Source organism: Gadus macrocephalus, chromosome 22 (assembly GCF_031168955.1).
Source record: "Gadus macrocephalus chromosome 22, ASM3116895v1".
Classification (NCBI taxonomy): domain Eukaryota; kingdom Metazoa; phylum Chordata; class Actinopteri; order Gadiformes; family Gadidae; genus Gadus; species Gadus macrocephalus.
The window spans coordinates 16473162-16497129 of NC_082403.1; the positions used below are offsets into that span (position 1 = coordinate 16473162).

General features: G+C 44.5%; 2 protein-coding genes across 5 annotated transcripts in view; one reads left to right on the top strand and one right to left on the bottom strand.

Annotated features, from left to right (window-relative positions):
• The window catches only part of adck5 (aarF domain containing kinase 5), an 8228-nt gene extending 669 nt beyond the window's left edge, over positions 1–7559 (bottom strand). Inside the window, exons 1-14 of one of the 3 annotated variants that reach the window (XM_060043025.1) lie at positions 7381–7555; positions 6619–6710; positions 6382–6528; positions 6221–6296; positions 5734–5934; positions 5419–5559; positions 5188–5301; positions 4911–5042; positions 4566–4649; positions 4367–4448; positions 3835–3913; positions 3377–3468; positions 986–1238; positions 33–149 (exon numbers count right to left, since the gene is read on the bottom strand). In XM_060043025.1, the coding sequence (XP_059899008.1) occupies positions 33–149; positions 986–1238; positions 3377–3468; positions 3835–3913; positions 4367–4448; positions 4566–4649; positions 4911–5042; positions 5188–5301; positions 5419–5559; positions 5734–5934; positions 6221–6296; positions 6382–6528; positions 6619–6710; positions 7381–7404 (1634 nt within the window). In that variant the 5' untranslated portion in view covers positions 7405–7555. Of the gene's footprint in view, positions 1–32; positions 150–985; positions 1239–3376; positions 3469–3834; positions 3914–4366; positions 4449–4565; positions 4650–4910; positions 5043–5187; positions 5302–5418; positions 5560–5733; positions 5935–6220; positions 6297–6381; positions 6529–6618; positions 6711–7380 lie in introns of those variants that run through there. The other 2 variants (XM_060043026.1, XM_060043027.1) reach the window with 2 other exon arrangements.
• A 4735-nt stretch (positions 7560–12294) lies between these two features.
• The window catches only part of ctdp1 (CTD (carboxy-terminal domain, RNA polymerase II, polypeptide A) phosphatase, subunit 1), a 59101-nt gene continuing 47427 nt past the window's right edge, over positions 12295–23968 (top strand). Inside the window, exons 1-7 of one of the 2 annotated variants that reach the window (XM_060044365.1) lie at positions 12295–12834; positions 13788–13871; positions 15272–15365; positions 15845–15973; positions 20533–20683; positions 21954–22044; positions 23334–23491. In XM_060044365.1, coding sequence (XP_059900348.1) covers positions 12533–12834; positions 13788–13871; positions 15272–15365; positions 15845–15973; positions 20533–20683; positions 21954–22044; positions 23334–23491 — 1009 coding nt within the window. In that variant the 5' untranslated portion in view covers positions 12295–12532. The remainder of the gene's footprint in view (positions 12835–13787; positions 13872–15271; positions 15366–15844; positions 15974–20532; positions 20684–21953; positions 22045–23333; positions 23492–23968) is intronic. The other variant, XM_060044366.1, reaches the window with a different exon arrangement.

Consider the following 23968-nt stretch of genomic DNA (forward strand, 5'->3'; position numbering starts at 1 on the left):
AGGTTTGTTTTTGGAACTCGCTCCATACATACCGCAAGGCCAGCTCAAACTTTAGGCTCTCCCAAGCCGTCCGCATCCAGCACAGTGCTCTGAGTTTGGACAACACCCCTGTGCTCTCCGCCTGGAACTGTCCCCACCCACGTACCGCACTAAAGGACAGAACAGTGTTTTAAACAGTAACCATACACATTCAGTGCACTGATAAACACGTCAAAGTAACTACACTCTAAACCAGGGGTCACAAACCTTTTTGAACCTGAGAGCTACTTCATGGGTCATACGGGGCACCCAGTTTGATACGCTCTTCTGAAATAACTAATTTGCTCAATTTGCCTTTAGTTAAATATTATTGATGATTAATGGTACTCATCTATGTGAAGACACTGATCATGTGAATGATTTCTCTCAACAATGACTTAAAAAAGGTGGGAAAGAGTTGTTCAAGAATGATTTGTGCTATGTTTAGAACAGGCCTGCGGGCGCCTCATATGGTCCTTGCGGGCACCTTGGTGCCGCGGGCACTGTGGTGGTGACCCCTGCTCTAAACGGTCATATCTGCCACATTACACATCCATCCGTACCATAACGGCTCTTCACGTTCTGGCCAGCGCTGCTGATTAAAACAAACAGCCGGTAACGTTTGGCAAGTGAAAAGGTGTCCGGATCAGCCTTCCTTACATTTTCAGAGGAAAGTGTGGATATTATTCAATTTTAGGGTTTATACTGGTAACCGGAAAGGTTGCTAGTTCGATCCCCGGCTCCTCCTCGCCGAGTGTCGAGGCGTCTCTGAGGCGAGACGCCTCACCCTGACTGCTCCTGACCAGCTGGCTGGCTTCCTGCGTGGTTGACGGCGTGAATGTGTGCCTGAATGGCTGTAAGACGCTTTGGATAACAGCATCAGCAAATCGCGTGAACGTAAACGTCTCGTTCCCTAGCGACCGCGTCGGCCAACGCTTAACCCTCAACATGCCCCCGCGGCCTTCACCTCTTGGCCATGACGTAGTAGCGGTCCACCGGGGCGCCCAGCGAGATGTTGATGCTTCGCACCGTGTTGAGGTTGCGGAACACCAGCAGCATGGGCCGGGGCATGGACTTGAGCACCCGCATGATGCTCTGGAAGCGGTGCACCGCCATGTCCTGCATGTAGGCCGTCTCCTCCCGGCTCAGCAGGCTGGACAGGCCCAGCTCCCGCATGTTGATGGGCCGCTGCAGCAGCATCTCGCTGAACAGGAAGTACTCTGCGGAGGGAGGGCGATTCATTATTCGGTCTGTCCTAGCGTGCTGCGGTGAATGCGACTGGACTCTCCTTATGGTTAACCCGGCCAGATCCCCTTTCATATGTTTGGCCTGTAATGCATGCATGTCAATTACGACACCGCTTGCACCCCATAATCATCCCTGGAAGGAGGGACCCCCCACTCTTTGTTCCTCCTCAAGATTTCTTCCTTGCTAATTAAGTGTTTTATCTATTTTTTTATTTTCTTAAAAGGCCAAATATTTGGCCTTTTAAGCCCTTTGAGACTGTTCTTTGTTTAAAACGTGTAATATATGATATATATGATCTTCGATAGTTACCCATGGCATTTTATCAAAGTGAGGCCATTATCTAGGGAGTACTGGTGTAATTCTGTCATTTTAGCCGCCCTCCATCCAGCAGTGAGTGAATGTCCTCCACTGCTCTGAATACAAGTTGCGTTGGTCAAAGCCAAGGCCCTTGGACGTCAGGACAAGGGGACTGAGGAGTAAGTGAGTCTTCTGAGCAGAGACGGTAACAGTGTGACACTTCTGTGGGTTTCAATGCTGATTGGAACACAGCCCAAGAATTCACTAGATGAGTTCTTGGATTAAAATAAATAATTAAACATAAAATAAAGACCTTGAAAGTGCTTTGGAGCAATAAAGAGGTCCTCAACAGTGCTTGGCTTTGGCCTAGCAGGATGCGAGTTTGAGCCTTGTGTGATCCGTCAGCTCAACATTCACCTATGAACCAATCTTTATACATCTGGAGTGCTGGGCCAAGCTTGTAAAGACGTTCTTCCTATCTAACAAGGGGCACACCCAGCCCGGGGGGGACCCTAGAAAGTAATGAATGATGACACACGTTATGTCAACGTGTGTTCACTGTTGACATAATGAGTGATACAAAGTGTTCAGATGCTGCGGGCCATTACATTTTAGTTTTAACCTGTCATTGGCTGCGGCTTTATTGCTGAAACACACATTACTACGTCAGAAATACACTCCATCACTGCCCACGGCATATTCCGACCACCCAGCCAGACCAGATCGGAGTTTATAATAATAAAGCCTTATTTCCTGGGTGTATAAATGTATATAATAATGCAATTTATTTTGTTCCGGCCCAGTTACTGTTAGCGGAAGTCCGTCACAGTAGCGTGCACATCTATTTTGCTTCACCTCTGCTGCTGCTGCTTGAGCCTTCATTTGGGCCTGGAAAACCCCTGAATCTGTCCTTGAAATGCATCCTTAGTTCCCAGATGTGAGAATGTACATACAGTGACACTGAAGTGAACCGAACACTAATTTCACCAACGAGCCGGTCCGTTGCAACTGGTGGGTGGAATCAAGCCAAAGTTTACCATAGCTCATGACCAGGATATTTAACATCAAAGAATCCACACTGCCCCCCTCTCAGATTCTGGCTCTCATTCTGTGAGCATGTGCAGTGAAGTGCGAACACAGAATCCAACCTTGTGGACGTGATCGTTTGTGGGCGCTATTGGAAAAAGCTTCCTAGCCCTGAAGCTTACAAACCAAGATACAGCCCGGTAGCTTCAATACACTCGTTTGGAATATAATGGATGTCAATGAATGGCTCACTGCCCGTTTCGGAATGCGTCTACACTGCAGGAGGGGGCGAGTTGATCATGGCTGATTAACATCTCGGGGTGGACGATGTCAACCAAGAACATAGGGTCTTATCAAGCAAGCCACATCTTTTAGCCTCTTGGACTCTGACAGTAGAACACCAGGGTGTGGGGTTTATCCCATACACAGCGTCACTCATTATAACGCTAATACACAACAAGGGTACTCGCTTAAATAAAAGGCATAAAACGTGAGCATGGGACTTAACCAGGGGAATAACAAGTTTCTTAAATGTCAGAGTTTGAGTTGCAGCTGAACCGCGGTCAGTTACACTTTATAATATAATTTTTCTTGCACTGAACAGAAACATGGCTGTCCTTCATAGTTCCGTATCAACAAATTATAACTTACAATGATTGTTTGTTTTGCCTAGTTTAGAATCAGATAAGCATGGCTGAGTTTGCTTTTCCTCTATGTTTTTTTAGCCATAAAAACATAGAGGAGTCGTTCATCAAGCTGTTCTGTATACAGGACAAACTGTCCTCACCTTCGACCCCGAGCGCGGCCGAGTGTTTCTTCATGGCGGCCTCGTCACGCAGAATGATGGCCCTCCATAGCTTACAGAGGGACGCGCGGTCGCTGCAAAGGTCAAAGTTCACTCAGTTAGAGTCCTAGATCACCCCTTCATCTCCGGGTCCACTGTAAACATTAGGTAAGGCAAGGGTTAAATTGTGGACAGGCCAAGTCTGTTATTTAAAGTCTATTTGGCAATTAAAATTGACACTTTAAATTTAATTTAATTAATTTTGAATGAAGACAACTTCTAGGACAGAACTTTGTTATCTGCCAATAGTCAAACAGCTATGAATAACCCGTCCAAAAATGCAGACATTTTGTGTGAAACCACGCAGCCCTGTGCTTTAAAATCAGCCGTGCTAATCTGCTTCTAAACTGGGCAGAACAAACCCATGACGACAGCACCTTGAAGGGAGATGGATGCTGTACCTTTGACTGAGGTGCTGATACAAGCCATGGTCCAACAGCACCAGCTCTGCCTTGTTGTCCTGACCTCGCCTCACTAAGACTGCAGCACAAGCACATAATCAGAGCCTTGCGCTTGTAGTGTGACAGAGTGGGCGGTCAACAGCAATTATACACTCGTACACGCACACCTCTTACATTATCGCAGTGTTTTCACAATGTCAGCATGGTTCTGTAATCAGGGTGTCTTAATCAGGGTGTTATAATTAAATCTTGCACCTGCATTAGGAAATTCTAAAATGAGTTATCAATGCCAAAATAAATCACACCTTTATCTCTTGTCTGTGTGCGCATGTCTAATGGTGGTAAGGTGTAATGTGTTCGTTCACTAGCATTAAATCTATACACATGGACAGAAATGTTAACACATAATACATTTCTGTGGTGTGCTCTCGAGTGAGGAACCCGATCAAGTCATCCATCCTGCCCCTCTGGTTTAATCCATTGATCCCGGTCCATTTCCTTGCGGTGAAGACCTGATATACACGTTACCCACCGTTGCCTGGGTGTGGGTCTGCGTGAATGAAGCCTGTGCTGAAGATTTGCTCTGCAAACGTGCAGATCAGTTTGTCAGCCGTCTGCAAGGCACATAGTGTGCGTCGTGTTATAATGCTGCGGTGATCATCACGGTGCTCATGGCTGGTACCATCATCATCATCATCATCATCATCATCATCATCATCTTCATCGCTTACGTCTTTCAAACTTAGTCCTTGTTTCTTGATCTCTGCCACGTTGTTCACTTTGCAGCCCTCGCAGAACTCCGCCGTCAGCACCCTCTTTAAGCAGAACAAACAACAAAACAAGGGTGACTTCATCAGTGGCATGCCCAGACACATTGAGAAGGGAGACAAGGAGTTGCAAAGTATATAACAGAGCCAACCCAGCCTTCCAAATGGAAAACGCATATGTTACTACTTTTTTTTATTAATATGCAAAATTTAGTAGGAATGGCAATCAGGAGTAGCCAATCACATTTCTGTGGGAACATGTGCCTTCAAGGCTAACCCCCAGAAATCAATGCTACTATTCCCCCTCACCTTACTGGTTTCCTTCCAGAAGACTTTGGGAACAACGATAAATTTCAAGTGATTGAGCTCCACTGCGCACCTCTCTGAGTTCTTGGCCTCATTTTCAAAGTCCAACTCTTGGGCTAACGTCTCCTTCAGGTCCTGAGTTGATCAAGAATCACAGCGTCAATCGAACATCACCATCCATCATAAGATCAAAAAACTAATTGTCCCGTCATTGCATTTATTCAATTTTAGCGAAAACAAATTCAAGGATCGTTACTTGTCCCTAACCTAGAATGCCAACCTTGAGAACCCATCTGAATCCAAAGCTGGGGTGCATGAACTCAACAATGTCCAGGAGGAACTCCAAAGTCTGGATGTCGCCGTCGAAGCGGTGCCTGAGGTCTATGTATTGCACCTGTGGGGAAACAAACCAACAAACGACACGGCTGTCAAACCCAACAGAGTGTGGGGAAGAAGAAGACTCTCAGATACTTTAGTCACGGCGAACGCAACACACACGGTACCCACCCACCTTCACAGCAACAGGTGTGCCGTCAAACAGTTCCGCTTTGTGGACCTGGGCTAAGCTGGCTGCGGCTATCGGCTCTGGGTCAAACTTTCTAAATAGCTCATCTGGGGATTTACCAAAGTCTTCTTGAAACAGAGCGTCCACCTGTCATTCAGGAAACAGGGGTACAAGCAAAAGGGCACCACTGATCATCTTCTCCCAACAACAAGTATAACAACCAAATACAACCAGTTTTTAACCCTCTCCCTGTGAATACGGACTGTGTTGTGTCGATATTACCCCTCCCGATAAAACAACGGCGGTGACTCTGAAACGCACCTCTTTGTAGCCCCTGATCAGCGCCTTGTCCTCCAGTATCTGCAGCGTACGGATGTACTCGACGGGGAAGAGGTGGTTGAAGGAGCACAGGCCCTGGCCCAGCTTGATGTAGATCCCCCCGTTCCTCACCGCGCCGCCCACCATGCGGTCCGCCGCCCTCTGGTGGCACGCAGACATGGCCGCCAGGTAGGGTGGGCTGCTCTGGCAGGGCGACACACATTTGTGACACAGGTTTAGTTCCACTTGAGTTAAAGCCTTGCCGCGATGCGGGCAACTTTGCTTGTGGTGCATTATGCAGCAAGGCGAAATTTGTGTTAAAAGTGGGCACGTTTGAATGGAAGGGCTAGTGATGTCAATTTCTCTTTTTGCACAGACATGCGGTCTCTGAGCTCGAATAGAAGTCGGCTGAAAATAGGAAAGTTTTGGAACTGTAACACTTTCTATGATGCCTCAACCCATTGATTTTAAAAATGGTAATCAATTATACCTCATCGAGGTGGCGTAGCGCCACATTGGTGGTCCACCAGTAGTCCGCCGAGATGATGCAACCGATCGCCATCGATCTGAGGAGAGTCGATAAACACTGTTTATTTTAAAAGAACCAGTACACTGTAATGTAGCTTGATGATGATGATGACGTAATCAGACCTGCAGAGCCGTCTTTTGCCGGCCACAATGTTCCTGATTCTCCTTCTCTGCTGAAAGTCGGCGAGGGCGTATCCAAACCCACCCATCGCAACAGCAGCCGCGACCCCTAAAACAGCCTTCCGTCTCCGCGTCACGCTCCTCCCGTCCCTGGAAAGGACAATAAGTCGAGCCTGAATCTAGTGGGTACAGACAGGGAACAGATGAGGGGAACACATGTTGTTGATGTACAATTCACACCTCAGGGAGGTACTCAGCGATCGCAGGTGATGTGGTGAGCCGGGATGTGCACATCTGGAGAACAGGGACGTTTGGCCCACGCACAAGCGCACCTATAGGAAGGAGGAAGGGCTCAAGTCAAACTGCATGGGGAACCACTGTGCAACACCGAGACGTATTGACGTGATAGCAATAGCCGTTGATTTGGGTGGGGGTCTGCGTCAAGGCCACTGTGACCAGCCTAGAAACAATGTTGTTTTACCACCAGTCCCTGTGTGTGTAAGGGACAAAATGTCTTTACACTGACAAATTGGTTTACTGATTAGCCTTAGCCTGGGTCAGGGACTTCCACAGTACCAGGTTAGTAGTCTTAGTTTCTACACCACTTAAATATTTAAAGGAATGTGAAACTCCCTAAGTGATGCCAAGGCTTCAGTGGTCTAAATGACATTCTTTGACATTCTTTATTCACAACACAATTTCTTTCATAAAATGATAGAGGAGTCTTAAAAAAAATTGACACAATTGTTCTTCCACGTTTCTACCCTAACAACTTAGCATTGAGCTGCCGATGTAAAAAAGGTCTAACTGAGCGACTCGTCCGTTAGGTTGGTTATGTGGGTTATGTTTCGAGAGCCCTTTCAGTCTAAGCAGACTGGGGTCACTGCTAGGTTGTACTCCTGTGCTGGTCCTGTTGGCGACCACTGAAGAACATTAGACTGATCTAGAATGCCCACTCCCGCTCCAAATACAGTTAAACAACACAAAACACTGAGACATTACCACTTTAGATGCCTCCATAGCCATATTTCCTGGACGCCGAGCAGAGCTGTCACTGCGGTAGATGATTCAACTAATGTATTCTTCGTCTCGGCAACAATATAACCTTCTGTACGCGGTTGATCTTTCCGTCTCGAACCTCCCCTATATGTGAGACTCCGCCCAAACCGCGTAGAACGGGCGGCTACGTAGTGGGTCACGTGGAAGCCGTCCCCCGGTTTGCCCCTGTAAAAAATATTGAGAAAATAATTTGACCTCCAACCCTTTTAGGTCAAGCAACAACCAGTCTTTCAATCATTAATCCATTGAACTTTTTTTTAAAATATAAATTCGTCTTCATGTTTAATGAGCTTGTTCGTCCCTGATTGGTCGGTTTGTCCCGCCCAGGCCCATTTAGAAGAATCAGCTGTTCAGCGATTCATTCACAGTCCCATTGCATTTCATTACGCTATTTTACATCACGTATTTCCATTGACGCTTTTCCATTCAATTAAAGGTTGAAGCTGATGCATTCAGCTGATGAGACAACCTCTACCCCATGCAAAATAAGAATCAATACACTCACATTCAACTACATCTCATCTCACAAGCACCTTAAACATCCTGAATGTACCAATTTGCACTACAAAAAAAACTGGACAACACCACTGTTCAATACCGCTTACCTCAGCTGCTATTCTTATTTATCTGTAAATTTGATCTTAATTAGTTATTAGTATATTTTATCTTTATTTGTTAAAATATTTTTTAGCTTTCTTTCTATATATCTAAAAGAGAAATCTATGAATCGCACCGTCTGGATGACATTTACATTACACTGTATGCACAATGACAATAAAGATACTTTTTTATATTCTATTCTACCTTGAACATACAAATCAGAAATTGCAAAAAATCTAGCAAGTATATACAATTTATGAGTTAGAACAAAGTGATAAATGGCTTCGGGAGCCACATCTTAGAAACAAGAGATCGTAAATATGGGTTAATTAATTAATTAATTTCTATTTTCATGGGCAGTCTCAGAAAGTATGCAGTCTGAGCAGATCAGATAAAGCCTGAGACAGAAGATCAATGCGGCTTCTGCTGTCAACTGTAGAGCTCGGTGCATCATTGTGGAGCCAGGGCAGAAAACAATCTGAATTTTGCTGAAACCTCCTCACACTGAGGGAGCAGCAAACCGCTTGGCAGAGACAGAGTGTCGTGGATGGGCTGTGTGTCTATTCAGGGTGCGGAGGAGTGGTGTAGTGTGGGAGAACTTGGGTTTGTTGAAGACTAGCCAGACTACTGCATTCTGGGTGAGCTGTAGAGGACACATGGCGCATGCAGGCAGACCAGCCGGAAGCGAGTCGCAGCAGTCGGCTTGGCCTTCAGACTGAGGTATGGGCGTCTTCTCCTTGATGTCCTGGAGCATGACTCTGCTGGAGTGGGTGGTCGCAGAGGGGATGCTTGCCCGGGGCAGCGGTCCCCATTAGTCTCCATGCTGTCCGAGCCTCAGACATCACAGACTCTGTGTGGTGTCTGAGGGTCGCTAAGCTTCTTCATCCATGAAGTCTCGATCCATATTGATCACTCCGTGGCACATAGTGATCAATATGGATGGAGACTTCATGGATGAAGAAGCTTTCCCTTGAAGGAAGAGGAAATTGACTGCATTTATAGAGAGCTTTCTAACCAGTGGCCACTCAAAGCGCTTCACAATATTGCCTCACATTCACCCATTAATTCCACACATTCATACATCCATGCACCGACGGCGGTGGCAGCCTTGCAAGGTGACAGCCGGCTCGTCAGGAGCAGTCAGGGTGAGAGGGGGCTCGCTCAGGGACACCTCGACACTGGGAGGAGACGGGGACCTAACTAGCAACCTTCCGGATACCAGCCAACCCGCTCTACCTCCTGAGCCACATGGCCTCCCCAAGAGCAGCTCAGCCTTGTGAGGATGGAGCTCCAGGTGGTGTGTGGACATCCACTGAGAGATGGCATCCAGACGCGCACCATCCTGGTTTTTACACCGTGACAACACAGAATCAGTTGTCATCTGAATAGCAGTGGTAGGAGAAGCCATTTGACCGAATGACAGACCCCAGTGACTTGGTGCACCCTGAGGGCCTCTTAGGCCCAATCCCATTTCTACCCCTTACCCCTTCCCCTTACCCCTCCCCCTTGTTTTGAAGGGGTAAGTGATAGAAATGGGATGAACTGGTGACTGGTGAGGGTCGAGATCTTTGAGCTAAGAGTTCTCAAGTGTTTTCGAAATAAAGAGAGACAGGTCTGCAATTTGTTACATCACATTGGTTGAGTCTGTTTTTTTTTAAAGTTGGTTCAATCTTGCTATAAGGTGTTCGGGTCTGTGGGACCCGTTTTCAGTTTTTTGCTTTATAAAAGTGATCCAAATAATTATTTTTTTGAACTAAGATTCATTGGCTTTGGCTCATTTTCTGTGAGGAACATAAATCAGAAAACATTTTCAAGGACCCCCCCCTGTATACCCCCCCATCACATTTATATTACACACAGGGTGTTCGGGTCCAGTGGACCTGGAGCTAGTTTAAGTGTGGAAATCATAGGTTCTGTGCACCCTCATTTTCCCTTTCTCCTCTGTGTGTGTGTGTGTGTGTGTGTGTGTGTGTGTGTGTGTGTGTGTGTGTGTGTGTGTGTGTGTGTGTGTGTGTGTGTGTGTGTGTGTGTGTGTGTGTGTGTGTGTGTGTGTGTGTGTGTGTGTGTGTGTGTGTGTGTGTAGAGTAAAGCAGGTGAATGGGCCCTTGGTGTGAGCACCCACAGTGTGCACCCACTGTTCCCGCACAAGGTTGCAACATTGGAGCACCCAACACTATCTACACCCATACGTATAATGGCTGTGTTCAAAGGCTTTAATGTGTTGTTCAGACAGATGTTATGTATGTTTCAATTTCTAATGATGTTGATAATTTCCCAGTTATGCCTGTTTTATGATGCATTTCCTTATTTTATTACATGCTAATACGAAAATAAACAAAAACGAGTGGCACCTCTATTCATAAATGTGATTTAACAAAGGCAAAGGGAACAAATTTAACATATGTGTTGTTTATATTACTTGCAATTGGGTTGAAGTAACCATTTGGTGAGTATTTTTAAAAAAAGTTAGATTATGTTGAATTAAAAGGCCTAAAATGCAATGGGTCCACCAGACCCAGCAGCACCTCCTGTGTAACAAAAAAACGAACACCCTATGAGGGTTAAGAGTGTTTGAAAAAAAAAAAACAGTTAGTCAAAGAGGTATTGTTGAGATTGGTGATGAAACTAAGGAGGTTTGGAGAGATCCACCGAAGGTGAGAGGGGATAGGGTCGAGAGCTGGCGGGGCAGTGGGAAGGAACCAGGGCGAGCCTGCTGATAGGAGGACAGAGAGAGTCCACACAAGAGGACAAGGTGGAGAGAAGGTAGCGCCTTGCAATCCGGAGGCATGGGTGAGAAGGACTCGCGTACACGCAACACTTCACTGTCTGCAATAGTATTTAACGGCAACTTCTGAACAACGTGCTATTCTGTTTGTTTGTTATATTGCTACAAACTAGTCTGAAAACCTTTAAGTTTGAAACAAACAGGACACTCTTGTTCATAGAAGTGCGATAGCTTCCACACGGGTGGGGGGGGGGGGGGGGGTATGACTACTATACAATTATACTTTGATTGATTAGCGATATGTCTCTACTCCTGGGATGCGTTATCTGTGATGGATCAGCTAAATATATTTAACATGGCACCAAGAGCATTTAACATGGCACCAAGAGCATTTAACATGGCACCAACTCTAGGAGAAATATTAATAACGAAAATGAGAGAATGAGAATGTGTTCCATTGTTAAGTGATAGAAATCATTGATCTTGGTAAGATGGTTATATAAAGAAAAACACTACCATATAGATACAATTTGAATATAGATTATAAATATATAATGTGCAGGTGTGCAAGTGGCAACATGATTAATCAGTTAAAATCTCACTAAACCCAACACAGACAACATGCATCCTTTGCTGCACCGCAGTGAACTGTGCTTCAATGGTAATAAAACAAGGGCCTGCAACAGTTTATTGCTAACTATTACTATGTATCTATGTTTACATGTGTGCTGTTTATAAAACTTTTTTTTTGTTTTGAGTTTCCTCATGTTCGTGCTATTGAATATGTGTAAACAATAAATTGTTGGATTAACCCATTTTACTTTCAGGAATTATAAGCATAATTTGGTTGAACATAACATAGGTTTTTCAAGGTTTTCTCATCCACAAGTTTTTTGTTAGAAAATCTGCACAATGGTGCAGGCAGGCTATTTTGGCAACTGCGCATTAGACCCAGTGTTATGGTTGTGTATGTTCATGTGGCAACATGGAAACAAAGAAAAAATAAAAGGCACCCATGAGATCATAAAAGCATGTCTCATTTTATGTTACATCATCTTACATCAGAAAGTCTGCAATGGGTCCCATGGCACTTCTGTGTTCTTTATATTTTATGGAACATTTTAGATCAATTAGGATTAATATTTTTTTATAAATAATTCAGACAATCATTATTTTATGTTTCAATATTGAACAATATTAAAACTACACCAATGACGATATATAATGTAAATAAACTAAGTGGTGCTTAAAAAATTGGTTAGATATGGCAACCTAGAGTTACTGAATATTTTTACTTGTCTTTAGAATTGACATAATAATTACATAGTACTATTCCTTTTTGTTTATATCTTTTTTTCCCCGTGCGCTAACGCAACACGAGGAACCAAACACCTCAGCCCTCCTCACCGGACTACCGGATGCTGTCAGTGTTGCCAGATTGGGACTGAGTTCCCGCCCAATCTGGCAACACTGGCTCCAGTGCGTTACAGCCAGTGTTGTCATATTGGGCGGGAACTCTAACCCAATCTGGCAACACTGGATGCTGTATGATCCTGTAGCTGCAGCCTTCCTGTTTACGGGCGGGAAGAGCGACCGACACAACGCTAGTGTTTTGTATATCAGCTTATTATTGGCTACGCGTCCGTGAATGTCCATCGGAAAACCCTCTACTTGCACTTATATGACAGGCGAAGCTGTGCGAAAATCAAATGGTATTTTACCTGCACCATTACTACTACACGTTGACGGGATTTTAAGAGTGCCAAACAGATGGAGGACCCCGCGGATTCTGGCGGCGGCTCCGCGGCAGAGGGCCCCGTGGTGCAGGTGGCAGACATCCGCTGGCCCATCGGAGCTCTGCCTCTGCGTCTGCTAGAGTGGAAAGTCAAACCCAGGTCTCGCGTCAACGTGGACTCGGTGCTGGCCTTATGTGCTCCGATCTCCTCGGCGGTAGAGAGCGGTCTGAAGCCCCAGAAACATGTCAACAGGCTCCCGGAGAAGAAGGTGAAGTCGGACCGCGCCGGAGTGATCAGGGAGCTTTGCTGTCAGCTCGGGCAGGTCATACCCCCTGGGTGAGTTCAACCTAGGCTGTCTAGCCTCTCGCCATCCCTCTCCTCTCGCCCTGTATGGACTCACACAACCCTTAAACTTAAAGTTGTTTCCTACAACCAATGAATAACATGCGTTAGCTTGTAGGCTAGCAGCTAGTCCGCTAGCTAGAAGGGTAGATCTGATCAGCGTCGGGATGGGTGCAAACAACACACCGGTGGGCTCACAACTTTTTCATAGTTTATTTGGCGGTTTATAAAAACGTTATTTGCTATAGACAGACTGTTATACATACTGTTACGATTTGCTATAATGAGTACTAGTTGACTGTCTAAAGTGAAGGCAGTACGAGTCACTCACCAGGCAGGTAGACCGTCCCGCGTCGTAACCCTACCCGGTGTTACTGCTCCCCCGTCGTCAAAAATACACTTTCAGTTAATAATGCTTCCAGAGAATAAAAAACATTAGGTTTGAAAATGCATTATTAAGATTATGACGTCTGGTGGTTGTTTTCTCATCTATCTTCACTATAAGAACAACACAGGCTATCAAGGCTAACATGCGTAACGCAGACAGGCCATAGTGCACAGAGGGAGTTTGTTTACTCCGATGTGTACCAACGTGCTCTCTCTGGAAGTATAGTACCACATTGTAACCAGCTGGGTTTACTAGAGCAAAACTACTATTTCATCAAAAATCCGGGTCATTGGTTTTCTCATTTCCTATCGCCCACATTAGGGGGTGTGTTCGATTTGCTCTTTATAGACGCAGAAAACACCTGCTGCTCAGAAACAGGAACAGCATAGTTGTAAATGTCCAGAGAAATAAAACAGTTCAGTTAACTTATATTGGCATTCGTCAATTTGTTAAATTCCTTTTTTGTTTTGTTTGTTTCTGATCTTGGTCTACTGGCAAGTGTTTTTACTTGACTGACCTGATGCAGTGTCTGTTTACTCACTTGTATTTTCAATAACAGGGGTATCATCGTCCGAATTGAAGAATGCAGCCATCCTGTAGCGATGAAAGGACTTTGTGCTGAATGTGGACTGGATTTGACACAGTAAGGAAACCTCAAATTACTCTTTCAGGGTGTGCTGCAATTTTCCACACACTTCGTCAATCTCTAGAGCAAAGTGTACAAATCTAATCAATGGATGTATTGCTTTGTATCCAAAACCTTCACTTTGATAAACCATTAAACTCAAGAGTTTAACTTGCCTGTCTAAATCAATTAGATCATTAGAAGATGCATCCATTTTACATTTTGAACAAAATCGATGCGATGCGTTTCCTAGTGCGGGCTAAAGCTGCGTTCATGTATATCATGACATCTGGCGTGTCATATCGTTCGCTAGTATTTAGTGACTTTAACATGCATGCCATCATTCCCCATATGCCTATTGAGTGGAGAGAACCACACCCCATATGGATTATAGATGTTTTCAGTCAACAATGTCTGCATCTTCATTTATAAATAAATGGCATATATGAGATGATATTTTTAAGAGAAAAGGTAACCTTATCTCGAGTTTCATTTCATTGTTAATATGTTGAAAACACTGTCCCTGGTCTAATAGGGCTTGGAAATATGGAAAATAAGATATGGTGGCATCATGACACAAATGGGAACCTTTGCAGAATCTTCTTATACAAGTCAATGCCTATGAATTAAAGATATGATTCTGAATGGGGTTAAAACCTTGAATCATGTGGGCATTTAAAGTTAACCAGACTAATACTGCTTACAATTTAAATATAGTGTTGTGAGCATATGTTCTTTGCATCATAATTAATTTAGAAGAGGTCTATTATCTTGTTATTAGTCTAAACAATTTTCTTTACTATTATACAATTCCACTTGGAGAAAATAACCAATCATTTACAGAAGAGCCCTACATTTACAGTTAAAACTTAATTTGTGCGTACATCTATATCAGTAAAACCAGCAGGTGGCACCAGAGATTGTGCTTCTGAGTAGGACCTCTTACTATTTCCTTCATTGGCAAACGGTGATTTGGAAAATAATTTGACAAGGCAGGCTGCTTGTATATGAAGAGATAAAACCTTTCTCTCTGGTGCATTTGTATGGCCATGGGCCAGCTATTGTTTACAACAGTCTGTTGGACAACTGCACAAGCAGAGGTGTACGAATCCACTGCTGTGGATTATTGACCAGAAGTCCCATTACCATAGTGACTGATGCCAGTTAGTAACAGAATCAACACACTTCTGTTTAGAGCGCACATGAGTGGATAACATTGGAATTGACAAAAGCATAAAGTCCAAATCTATTTTCAGTGTCAATAGATTTATTTAGATATATTTATACCCCTGTATTAGATATAAATATAAATATATTATTCTTGACCATCACAGATGCTAGATGCATCTAAAGATCATTTAACTGATATGATTGCTTCACACTCAATTTCTTTCCTTACGATGCTATCCTCTTCTCAGGCTCCAGGGCACTAATGGGAATCTGCAAGTGCCCTTCTCCACGGCAAAGGTCTCCATGGTGCACAGCGTGCCTGAGTTGATGGTCAGCTCAGAGGTAAGCCACGTCTCCGAAGTCTGTAACGCAATCTAATAGCCCTTGGGGACCAATTTCCTTGCACAACTGCTTGGAAACGGTATAGAGAAGAAACTGACGTAATCTGATTTAGTATTTGTTAATTTAGATAAAAAATAAACACATTTCTACACACTGTTGCCATCGTTGGCTTCCACTTTACAGTGCACTGTGCTGGTTGGTTATGTGGAAGTTTTGAATTCCCTCCACAGTTCACAGTCACACATCTATGATTTATTTTAATCTGGACTGAATAGTTCTGCACCAAATTCAAGTTCAAATTGTCTGAATGTGAAGAATGGTGTAAGAATAGCTACTTGGCCCTCGATTGTTTTAGACAATGATGGGAAATCCCCTTCCATTTATTGCACTGCCAGCAGTTGACATCTTGTAAAGATTCCTAATTTCCATGTCCCCCTCTCTCTATACCTCTCTTCCCATGAACGCACACCCTGCCGCAGCAAGCAGAGCAGCTGGGCCGAGAGGACCACACGAGGCTGCACCGCAACAGAAAGCTGGTGCTCATGGTGGACCTGGACCAGACGCTGATACACACCACAGAGCAGCACTGCCCACGCATGTCCAACAAGGTACTCTGACGCAAGCCAGCGCAGCCCTTCGAGCACTCGAAACAGCACCTCTGTGTGCTACGTACCAGTCATAAGCCTCATAAGCCTGTATACACGTTGGTTGCTGTAGATAGTTTTGTATGCCTTAAGGCATACAAAACTATTGGTTAAGGCGCGTAGATGCGTTACACGCGCTAAAGCAGCACGTTAGGCACGTTTAACGTGTTTTACGCATATCAGCCCGAACCGGGTCGGGCTGATATTTCCCACCACTATCCTCGGGCTGGGCCTTTGATCGAGCGTTTGAGGTTGTTTTTTTTAATCATTGCTTTATTGGCGTCATCTGAGGAGAAATCTATGCCATAAACAGAAATATTCTAGACCTTTTATTTCACGGGTCTTCTCAATGCCGTGGAACGCTCCGTTCACTTGCATGGGTAGTAGAGCCCGACCGATATAGGATTTTTAAGGCCGATACCGATACGAATATTTTGTGATTAAAAAATCTGATATGCCGATATATCGGCCGATATATATAAAAAAATAAAATCCAGAAACGCGCAACAAAACAAACAGATTTCCCTAACATTGGTTATTTGTAGTTATCCTTTAAAGGTCCCATGACATGCTATTTTATGTATTCTTTAATATAGGTATTAGTGGGCAACTAACACAGTATTCAAAGACGTTCCCTAAATTCAGCCGTGGTGCAGAGTTACAGCCACTCCGAGCCGGTCGCACATTGAGCTTCCCCCAAATGCGCTGTTTCGGTGGGCGTGTCAAGGAGGAGGGTGGGGGTGTGGCCCTGAGCAGCTTGCAGCCACCATGCGCTCTGTTTACAGTGGATGTATCGCAATGGCGAGGCGCACACCCTTTAGCCGTGTTCTGTAAATATTCTAGAACACACGGGAGTCCTGGAGCTCTATATCTAAATATTATCATATAGCCTACACAGATATCTATATCATATAATCTATATTATCACGGCCAAAAGCTGTGTGAGCCGATATTATGAATCTCAAACGACCGCGTTGGGTTCTCCGACGTTCCTGGTTCTTCAACGTCCACATCAATGTGAATACACACACTGTAACGCAAGTGTTTCTTGTTGGTTCTTTGACTTGTCTTGTATTTCCACAACGAGACTGTCGTGGGGGTTATCTGAGCCATGGTTGAGAAGGAATTGGGGGAAAGGAACTTTGGTTTGACTCGCTGAAGTAGGCTACATGAACTGCGACATGCCGCCGGTTGCCGCGAGGCACCATCGCCCGGCAGCGGGCAGCCGGCAGCAGGCAGAGCGCGGTTCAGTCGACTTCAGGTTGATGTGAAAGTGGAAGAACCAGAGACGTCGCAGAACCCGACAAAGTCGTTTGTGATTCATAATATCGTCTGGAGGCGCACACAATATGTTATATGATATAGATATCTATGTATTATATGATATTATTTAGATATAGAGCTCCAGGACTGTAACGCAAGTGTTGTACACTTCCTTGTTATTTGGATAACCGTTCTGCTGTTGGTGTGATGGCGCATCACGTCGGACTCTCGTCTCTGGTATTTCTACAACGAGACTCGTATTGGGGGTTATCTCAGCCAAGGTTGAGAATGAATTGGGGGGAAGGAACTTTGGCTTTGACTCCCTCAAGAACATGAACCACGACATGGAGGAGAAAGGGATTGTTGGCGGCGAATGTCTCCCGCTTGAGCCCCGCTGAGGGACCACCGCCGGAGGCGGAGGTGCATAAGCGCTGCCCGGCAAAGATCCCTTTCTCCTCCTTGTCGTGGTTCATGGTCTTGAGGGAGTCAAAGCCAAAGTTCCTTCCCCCCAATTCATTCTCAACCTTGGCTGAGATAACCCCCAATACGAGTCTCGTTGTAGAAATACCAGAGACAAGAGTCCGACGTGATGCGCCATCACACCAACAGCAGAACGGTTATCCAAATAACAAGGAAGTGTACAACACTTGCGTTACAGTCCTGGAGCTCTATATCTAAATAATATCATATAATACATAGCCTAGATATCTATATCATATAACATATTGTGTGCGCCTCCAGACGATATTATGAATCACAAACGACTTTGTCGGGTTCTGCGACGTCTCTGGTTCTTCCACTTTCACATCAACCTGAAGTCGACTGAACCGCGCGCTGCCTGCTGCCGGCTGCCCGCTGCCGGGCGATGGTGCCTCGCGGCAACCGGCGGCATGTCGCAGTTCATGTACTTCAGCGAGTCAAACCAAAGTTCCTTTCCCCCAATTCCTTCTCAACCATGGCTCAGATAACCCCCACGACAGTCTCGTTGTGGAAATACAAGACACGTCAAAGAACCGACAAGAAACACTTGCGTTACAGTGTGTGTATTCACACACACACATGTGGCGCTCGCACGGTCGAGTCTCATTGGCGGGCCAACGTCTCTGGGCGGGCCAGGCAGAGTAAGGGGAGGAGCTGAGATTCCTCATGACGTCATGAGCACAGATTTCCAAATCAGCGCGCTTGAGCCTCCGTTTTTTCAAAGGCAAGCAGAACAGCTAGTGCTCGTTTTACACCAAACGCAAGTTTTAGCCACTGGGGGACCATAGGCAGCCTAGGGGAACTCATATTTATGTTAGAAAACCTCATAAATTGAGATTTTCATGTCATGGGACCTTTAAATCCTTTTCACTCTCAACTAACACGTAACAACAGCAAAACTGGACATGTTAGTCATGAATTAAGTCATGCTTATCGACTAGAGAATTGATGGGGATGTTCTTTTAATTGTTATTCAAGCAATGTATGTCTTGTGACAGTTGCCAACTTACCATGAACACACTTGCACACATGAGCTGTGTTGGAAATCATTCCCTATTCACTCCCTCACTATTCCCTATATAGCCTAGTGTTTATGATATAGTGCACTATATAGGGAACGAACAAACGAGAATTCGGACACTACGCTGAACATTTCTAAGCGTCATTTGCGTCAGTAAATGCGCCGGGTATTTGTGTGGCGCAGACAGATGCTCCCACATCATGTAAACAAACCGGGCAATCCCGAGGAAAGCTGGAGCTTGTATTGATGTTGAATGCAACATTTCCTTGATCAAGTTTTTTTTTATTAATTTTGAATATTACATTTTCTATGTTAACTCCCAAAATTGTTGACATCTCTAAACGAAAGCCGGAGACTCCATCATTAAATGTATTAGTTTTCGCGGTTATTCAGCTTCTTCTTCTCCTCCGGAAGAACACTACCGCATTGCATTGTGGTATACGGAGTAACAAGTAGGGAACATCGTATGTACACTCAAATTTTAGTGCATGAAATTAACCACTGAGAATTCGAACACCACTGAAAAATGGCGAGCACCAGTGCTTAATTTGTCAAGTGGGAGCTCCCGGAGCGCTGAGGACGAGTAGAAAAAAAGCGGCGGGGGGGGGGGGGGGGGGGGGGGTGCTCATGGTGGACCTGGCCTTCTTGCCCCTCTTCGCCGCAGCCACTTTCGCTAACTCCTCGCAGATTTATCACACATCGCTCAACCGACTCGCGTCACTCCAAGTCCAACCTCTCTTGCTGCACATCTGAACAAAACACACACATGCACACAGTATTAGCCACACACACACACACACACACACACACACACACACACACACACACACACACACACACTCCAGATCCAGCTGGCGGAGCGCACGTCAGAGCTTCCGGAGCGCGCTCCCCCTTGCTCCCCCTCAAATTAAGCACTGGCGAGCACCCTATATAGCGCACTATATCCGTGATAGGGAATGATTTCGAACACAGCTATGAACAACACCGATGATCTCCGTCGATCTCCGTCATTCACTCTGCCTGAATCAGCGGGTTTGGGGCGTTAGAGCGCCCTCTGGTGGACAAACATTTTTTATTTATTTTTTAATATTCATTTATCGGCCATTATAATGCCGATACCGAATAGTTTGAAAAATGCCTAATATCGGCCGATAATATCGGCCTGCCGATATATCGGTCGGGCTCTAATGGGTAGTACTCGGGTAACTTGTGAACCCCAGCGTCTTCGGTTGCTAAGCGACATCAACGTCTTTGGCGGACTATTTCTCTACATATCAACACTACGAATGCTGGTAACGAATAAATTCTAAAAAGACACACCATGTGAAGTTATTTTTTGGTTTTGGCAAGTAGCCTTGTAATAAGCGGGATAATGTATAGAACGTTGCCGGCCATTATCGAAAATAAGCCCCTTCAGGGCGAAGCAAGACACCTCCGCTGGGCGGGCTCATCTAGCTGCGTAGGCGCGTTGAACCATTTTTGTGACACACAATGATCAAGTGTCAGGTTAGGCGTGTTACGGGCGTAATCAGTGTGGCCACACCTTTAGTCATTTTATTTGTTTTCAGTTCAGGGATGGTGGTTCACAAAATTGTTTTCCTAGCGATACCGCTCTCAAGAGGCAGAGAAAGTTCAGCTTCTCTTCAACTACTGAAACCCAAGCCAATATCTAAATCGGGATGGAAACCATAAGTCAAACTTCAATCCCCCTCTTTATAGGATCATGGTAAAGTGGAGCCCTGTGTTTTTTTTCCCCCAGGGGATCTTCCACTTCCAGCTGGGTCGAGGCGACCCCATGCTCCACACACGGCTGCGTCCGCACTGCAAGGAGTTCCTGGAGAAGATAGCCAAGCTGTACGAGCTGCATGTGTTCACGTTCGGAAGCCGTCCCTATGCACATACCATTGCAGGTATTGCACTAATCCTAAATTTTCTTAAAGGACATTTCTTACTGAAAAGTGATGTTTCCTGTATAAACTTTGTAATGGTGGCATACAAGAGGCACAATACTTATGAAGTACCGGCCATTTGTTATATAATTCGAGTAAAACGCTTCCCAAAGCTTAAAACATTCTCACACCTGGCAACCTGGCCAGCTGCTGTCCTATTACCACCTACACGCTAGCAGGGGATGTATGTCTGGCTCCTCTTTGAAGCAGGTCAAAACCCCGTAGCAGGCAAAAACAACTTGTTGTTATTGTAGTGCCCAATTCAGAACAGAGGAGGGCAGAATTGTCATTTTTTTCAATTCTGAAGTGTATTTTATTCATCAGATCATTTTCGCCTAGCATGTTCTCCCACATGGTAGGAACTATACTTGCAATTGCTGGTGAATCGATAAGTAAACATAGACAGGTATCCTAACTTTTGTAAAAAAAATAAAAAAAAATATAGTGTGACTAGACACTTGAGTTCGCTTAACTGTCAACCAGTGGATTGAAAGAGACTGAAGAGGAAGGAAGACTAGCCCTGAGTGTACTCCGACAACAAACCCTTCAGCATACATGAGGGAGTCTCTGGTCCCTAGTGCAGGAACAGCTCTGCCTCTCATGGTGGAAGTCTGTTGGAAGTAATGCAGTTGAGAAAGCACTTTTGGAGTTTGCTTGAAGCTTCCGCAGGCGACCGAGATCAGTGCTCGTCTGATTGGTTGTGCCTGTGCAGCGGCGACGGGTTACTGTGAGGACGACATGTCATCAGCACAGCTGAAATCTGTCATCTGCTGCAGGCTGAGAACTCTTCTGCATCTTGCATTTTTTCTTTTCTATCATGTGGCACTTAAAGCAGTTGGGTTATTCAAGTAATTGTATATACTCTCAGGATTCTTGCACTTTCTGGGTTGTATCTTCATTGTTGAATGCCCCTATAGAAGACTGTTTCCGGCAAAAGCATCGGCTAAATAAATGTCATGTCATGAATTATTGTATTAATTTTCGTTACATGCTGTGTGTGGCAGCCTTTCTTGAAGAGAGTCTAGAAATAACAATAATAAGACTATCTTGTATGATGTCATGAGACAAAATGGGAGGCTGGAGAAGTGAAGGGAACCCAAGACCAAGGTTATTATGCAGATGTTTTTTCTGGTTCTTTATGAAGGGATTTCTGCGATGGATTTGTAGCGTTTTTGTTCAGAGCGTGTGTTTTTGATTCATTTTCAATTGTTTTTTATTTTAATTCCCGCAGGTTTTTTGGACCCTGAAAAGAAACTCTTTTCCCACCGCATCCTCTCCAGGGACGAATGCATCGATCCTTTCTCCAAGACGGGGAATCTAAGGTTTTAATTTTTATACTCTCTCTAAAAGTGATGGCTCAAACAATTATTGGCAATCTCACACTTGCTTGCTTTTCAAAGCTAATGCTGGGAATAAGAAGGTTAGAACTGACTTAACTCATGGTAGATGGAGCTACTTGAAAATAATTGATCTCAATATGTTACAGGTGCTTTAGGTAAGATTTCAGAGCCATAATTGAGAGCAATTTGCTAGAAATGCCATAGCAATCAGTCAGCTAGAGAGAAATGCCACGTGTGATTATCGGTTCTGGTTGACTGTCTCCCTTTATGTATGAGCCATAACATTTGATTTTAGATGGCTCATTTCTGATCATTTTTGCTGAATGGTTTCGTTAATCCATCTTGCCTGTCAATCAAAGTGAATGCAATACTTTTCAGTGTTGAAGTAACATATGGTGGGGGGGAGCATATAGGGAGGGGAAAGTTTTTGTGGTATTTTCTTCTTAACCTGAAGTCTTACCCAAAGCAGCTTAACTTTGGTGTTAGGCAAATACTGATCAACACATTTTTTAATTCCTTTGAAACAGCAGTAGCATGGTTTATAAGCCCAGTGCGTCCCCACATTCCTGAGATAAAAGGTATTACTATACTATGGAAGTTAAACACGATAATTTTGAAATAATACAATAAATCTTTCGATTATAAAACGCTTTTCATAAGATTTTCATTGGCGTTCTAGGAGCATAACGTTAATAAAACATTTGTTTTGTTATTAAAAGGGCTATTAATGGTTTGATTCGCAAACTTGGGTAATGACAAATCTTTTAGTGTGTCTATTCTACTTTTTGCCCCCTGTGACAATGTGTGGGCTTATTACTGCGTTATGCATATGCTATCACATTAAAGACTGCAGGTCTCGCGTGCTACGATTCTAAGTGGAGGCCTATGGTGATGATTTGATTGGAGTTATAACCCATTCAACTATTATTAGAAGGACGTTAAAAAACCTGCCGCTGCGACACAGGCTGTAGACTGAATTCCCTCTTCAATCAAATGTGAAATGTCAAGTTCACCAATCACGTGTTTAAGGACTATATTGGCCGATAACAATCGGTGACCGATGGACCAGTGCATCAATATAATATGGTGTAGTTAGGCCAGTATGCAGAGGTAGGCAGAGGCCTTGTATAGAGTGGAGGGATTTATAATTGTAACAATGAAACCAATTGTAGATTCATAGGACGCCGCTTGCATTCCACTGCCCTGAAACCAAACCAGATTGGTTATTCATGCGTTGACGTGTTTATTTCTGAACGCGTTGTGTTTGGCAGCAACCTCTTCCCGTGCGGGGACTCCATGGTGTGCATCATCGACGACCGCGAGGACGTGTGGAAGTTTGCACCCAACCTCATCACTGTGAAGAAGTACATCTACTTCCAAGGCACCGGCGACATCAACGCTCCCCCCGGCTCCCGCGAGGCCAAGAAGGGTACAGTGCAGTTGAATAGTGACGGGAGGCCGCTACACCAATGTTGAGATATCGTAATTATTATTGTTCTTTAAAGTGGTGTATTACTTTGGATAATTGTGTATTACATGACAGGATAAAAAAAAAAAGGTTCCTCTTTGCAACGAGAAATGCTGGTTTTATTATTTAAGTTATTAATTTTCCTGTGTGAAATATTTCATATACCTAAACTGTGAGAAAATCCAGCTCTTCTTGTTTCATGATTCTTGGACTAGTGCCTCATTGTCTTACAGCCTCTGCCACAAAGGTTGATTAAGAGACTCTAAGGTCAGGCGCTAATCGATGTGAACAGCCAATCACTTGAGCACTTGCCCAATAATCAGTCATCCTCACCATCACCACAATATTCATGTTCTTAACCTGTGTCCTGACAGCTTGTGTGTTGATGAGCCTTGATGCCTGTAATCCTGCCAAACCTGGTTCAGAATCCTACTCAGG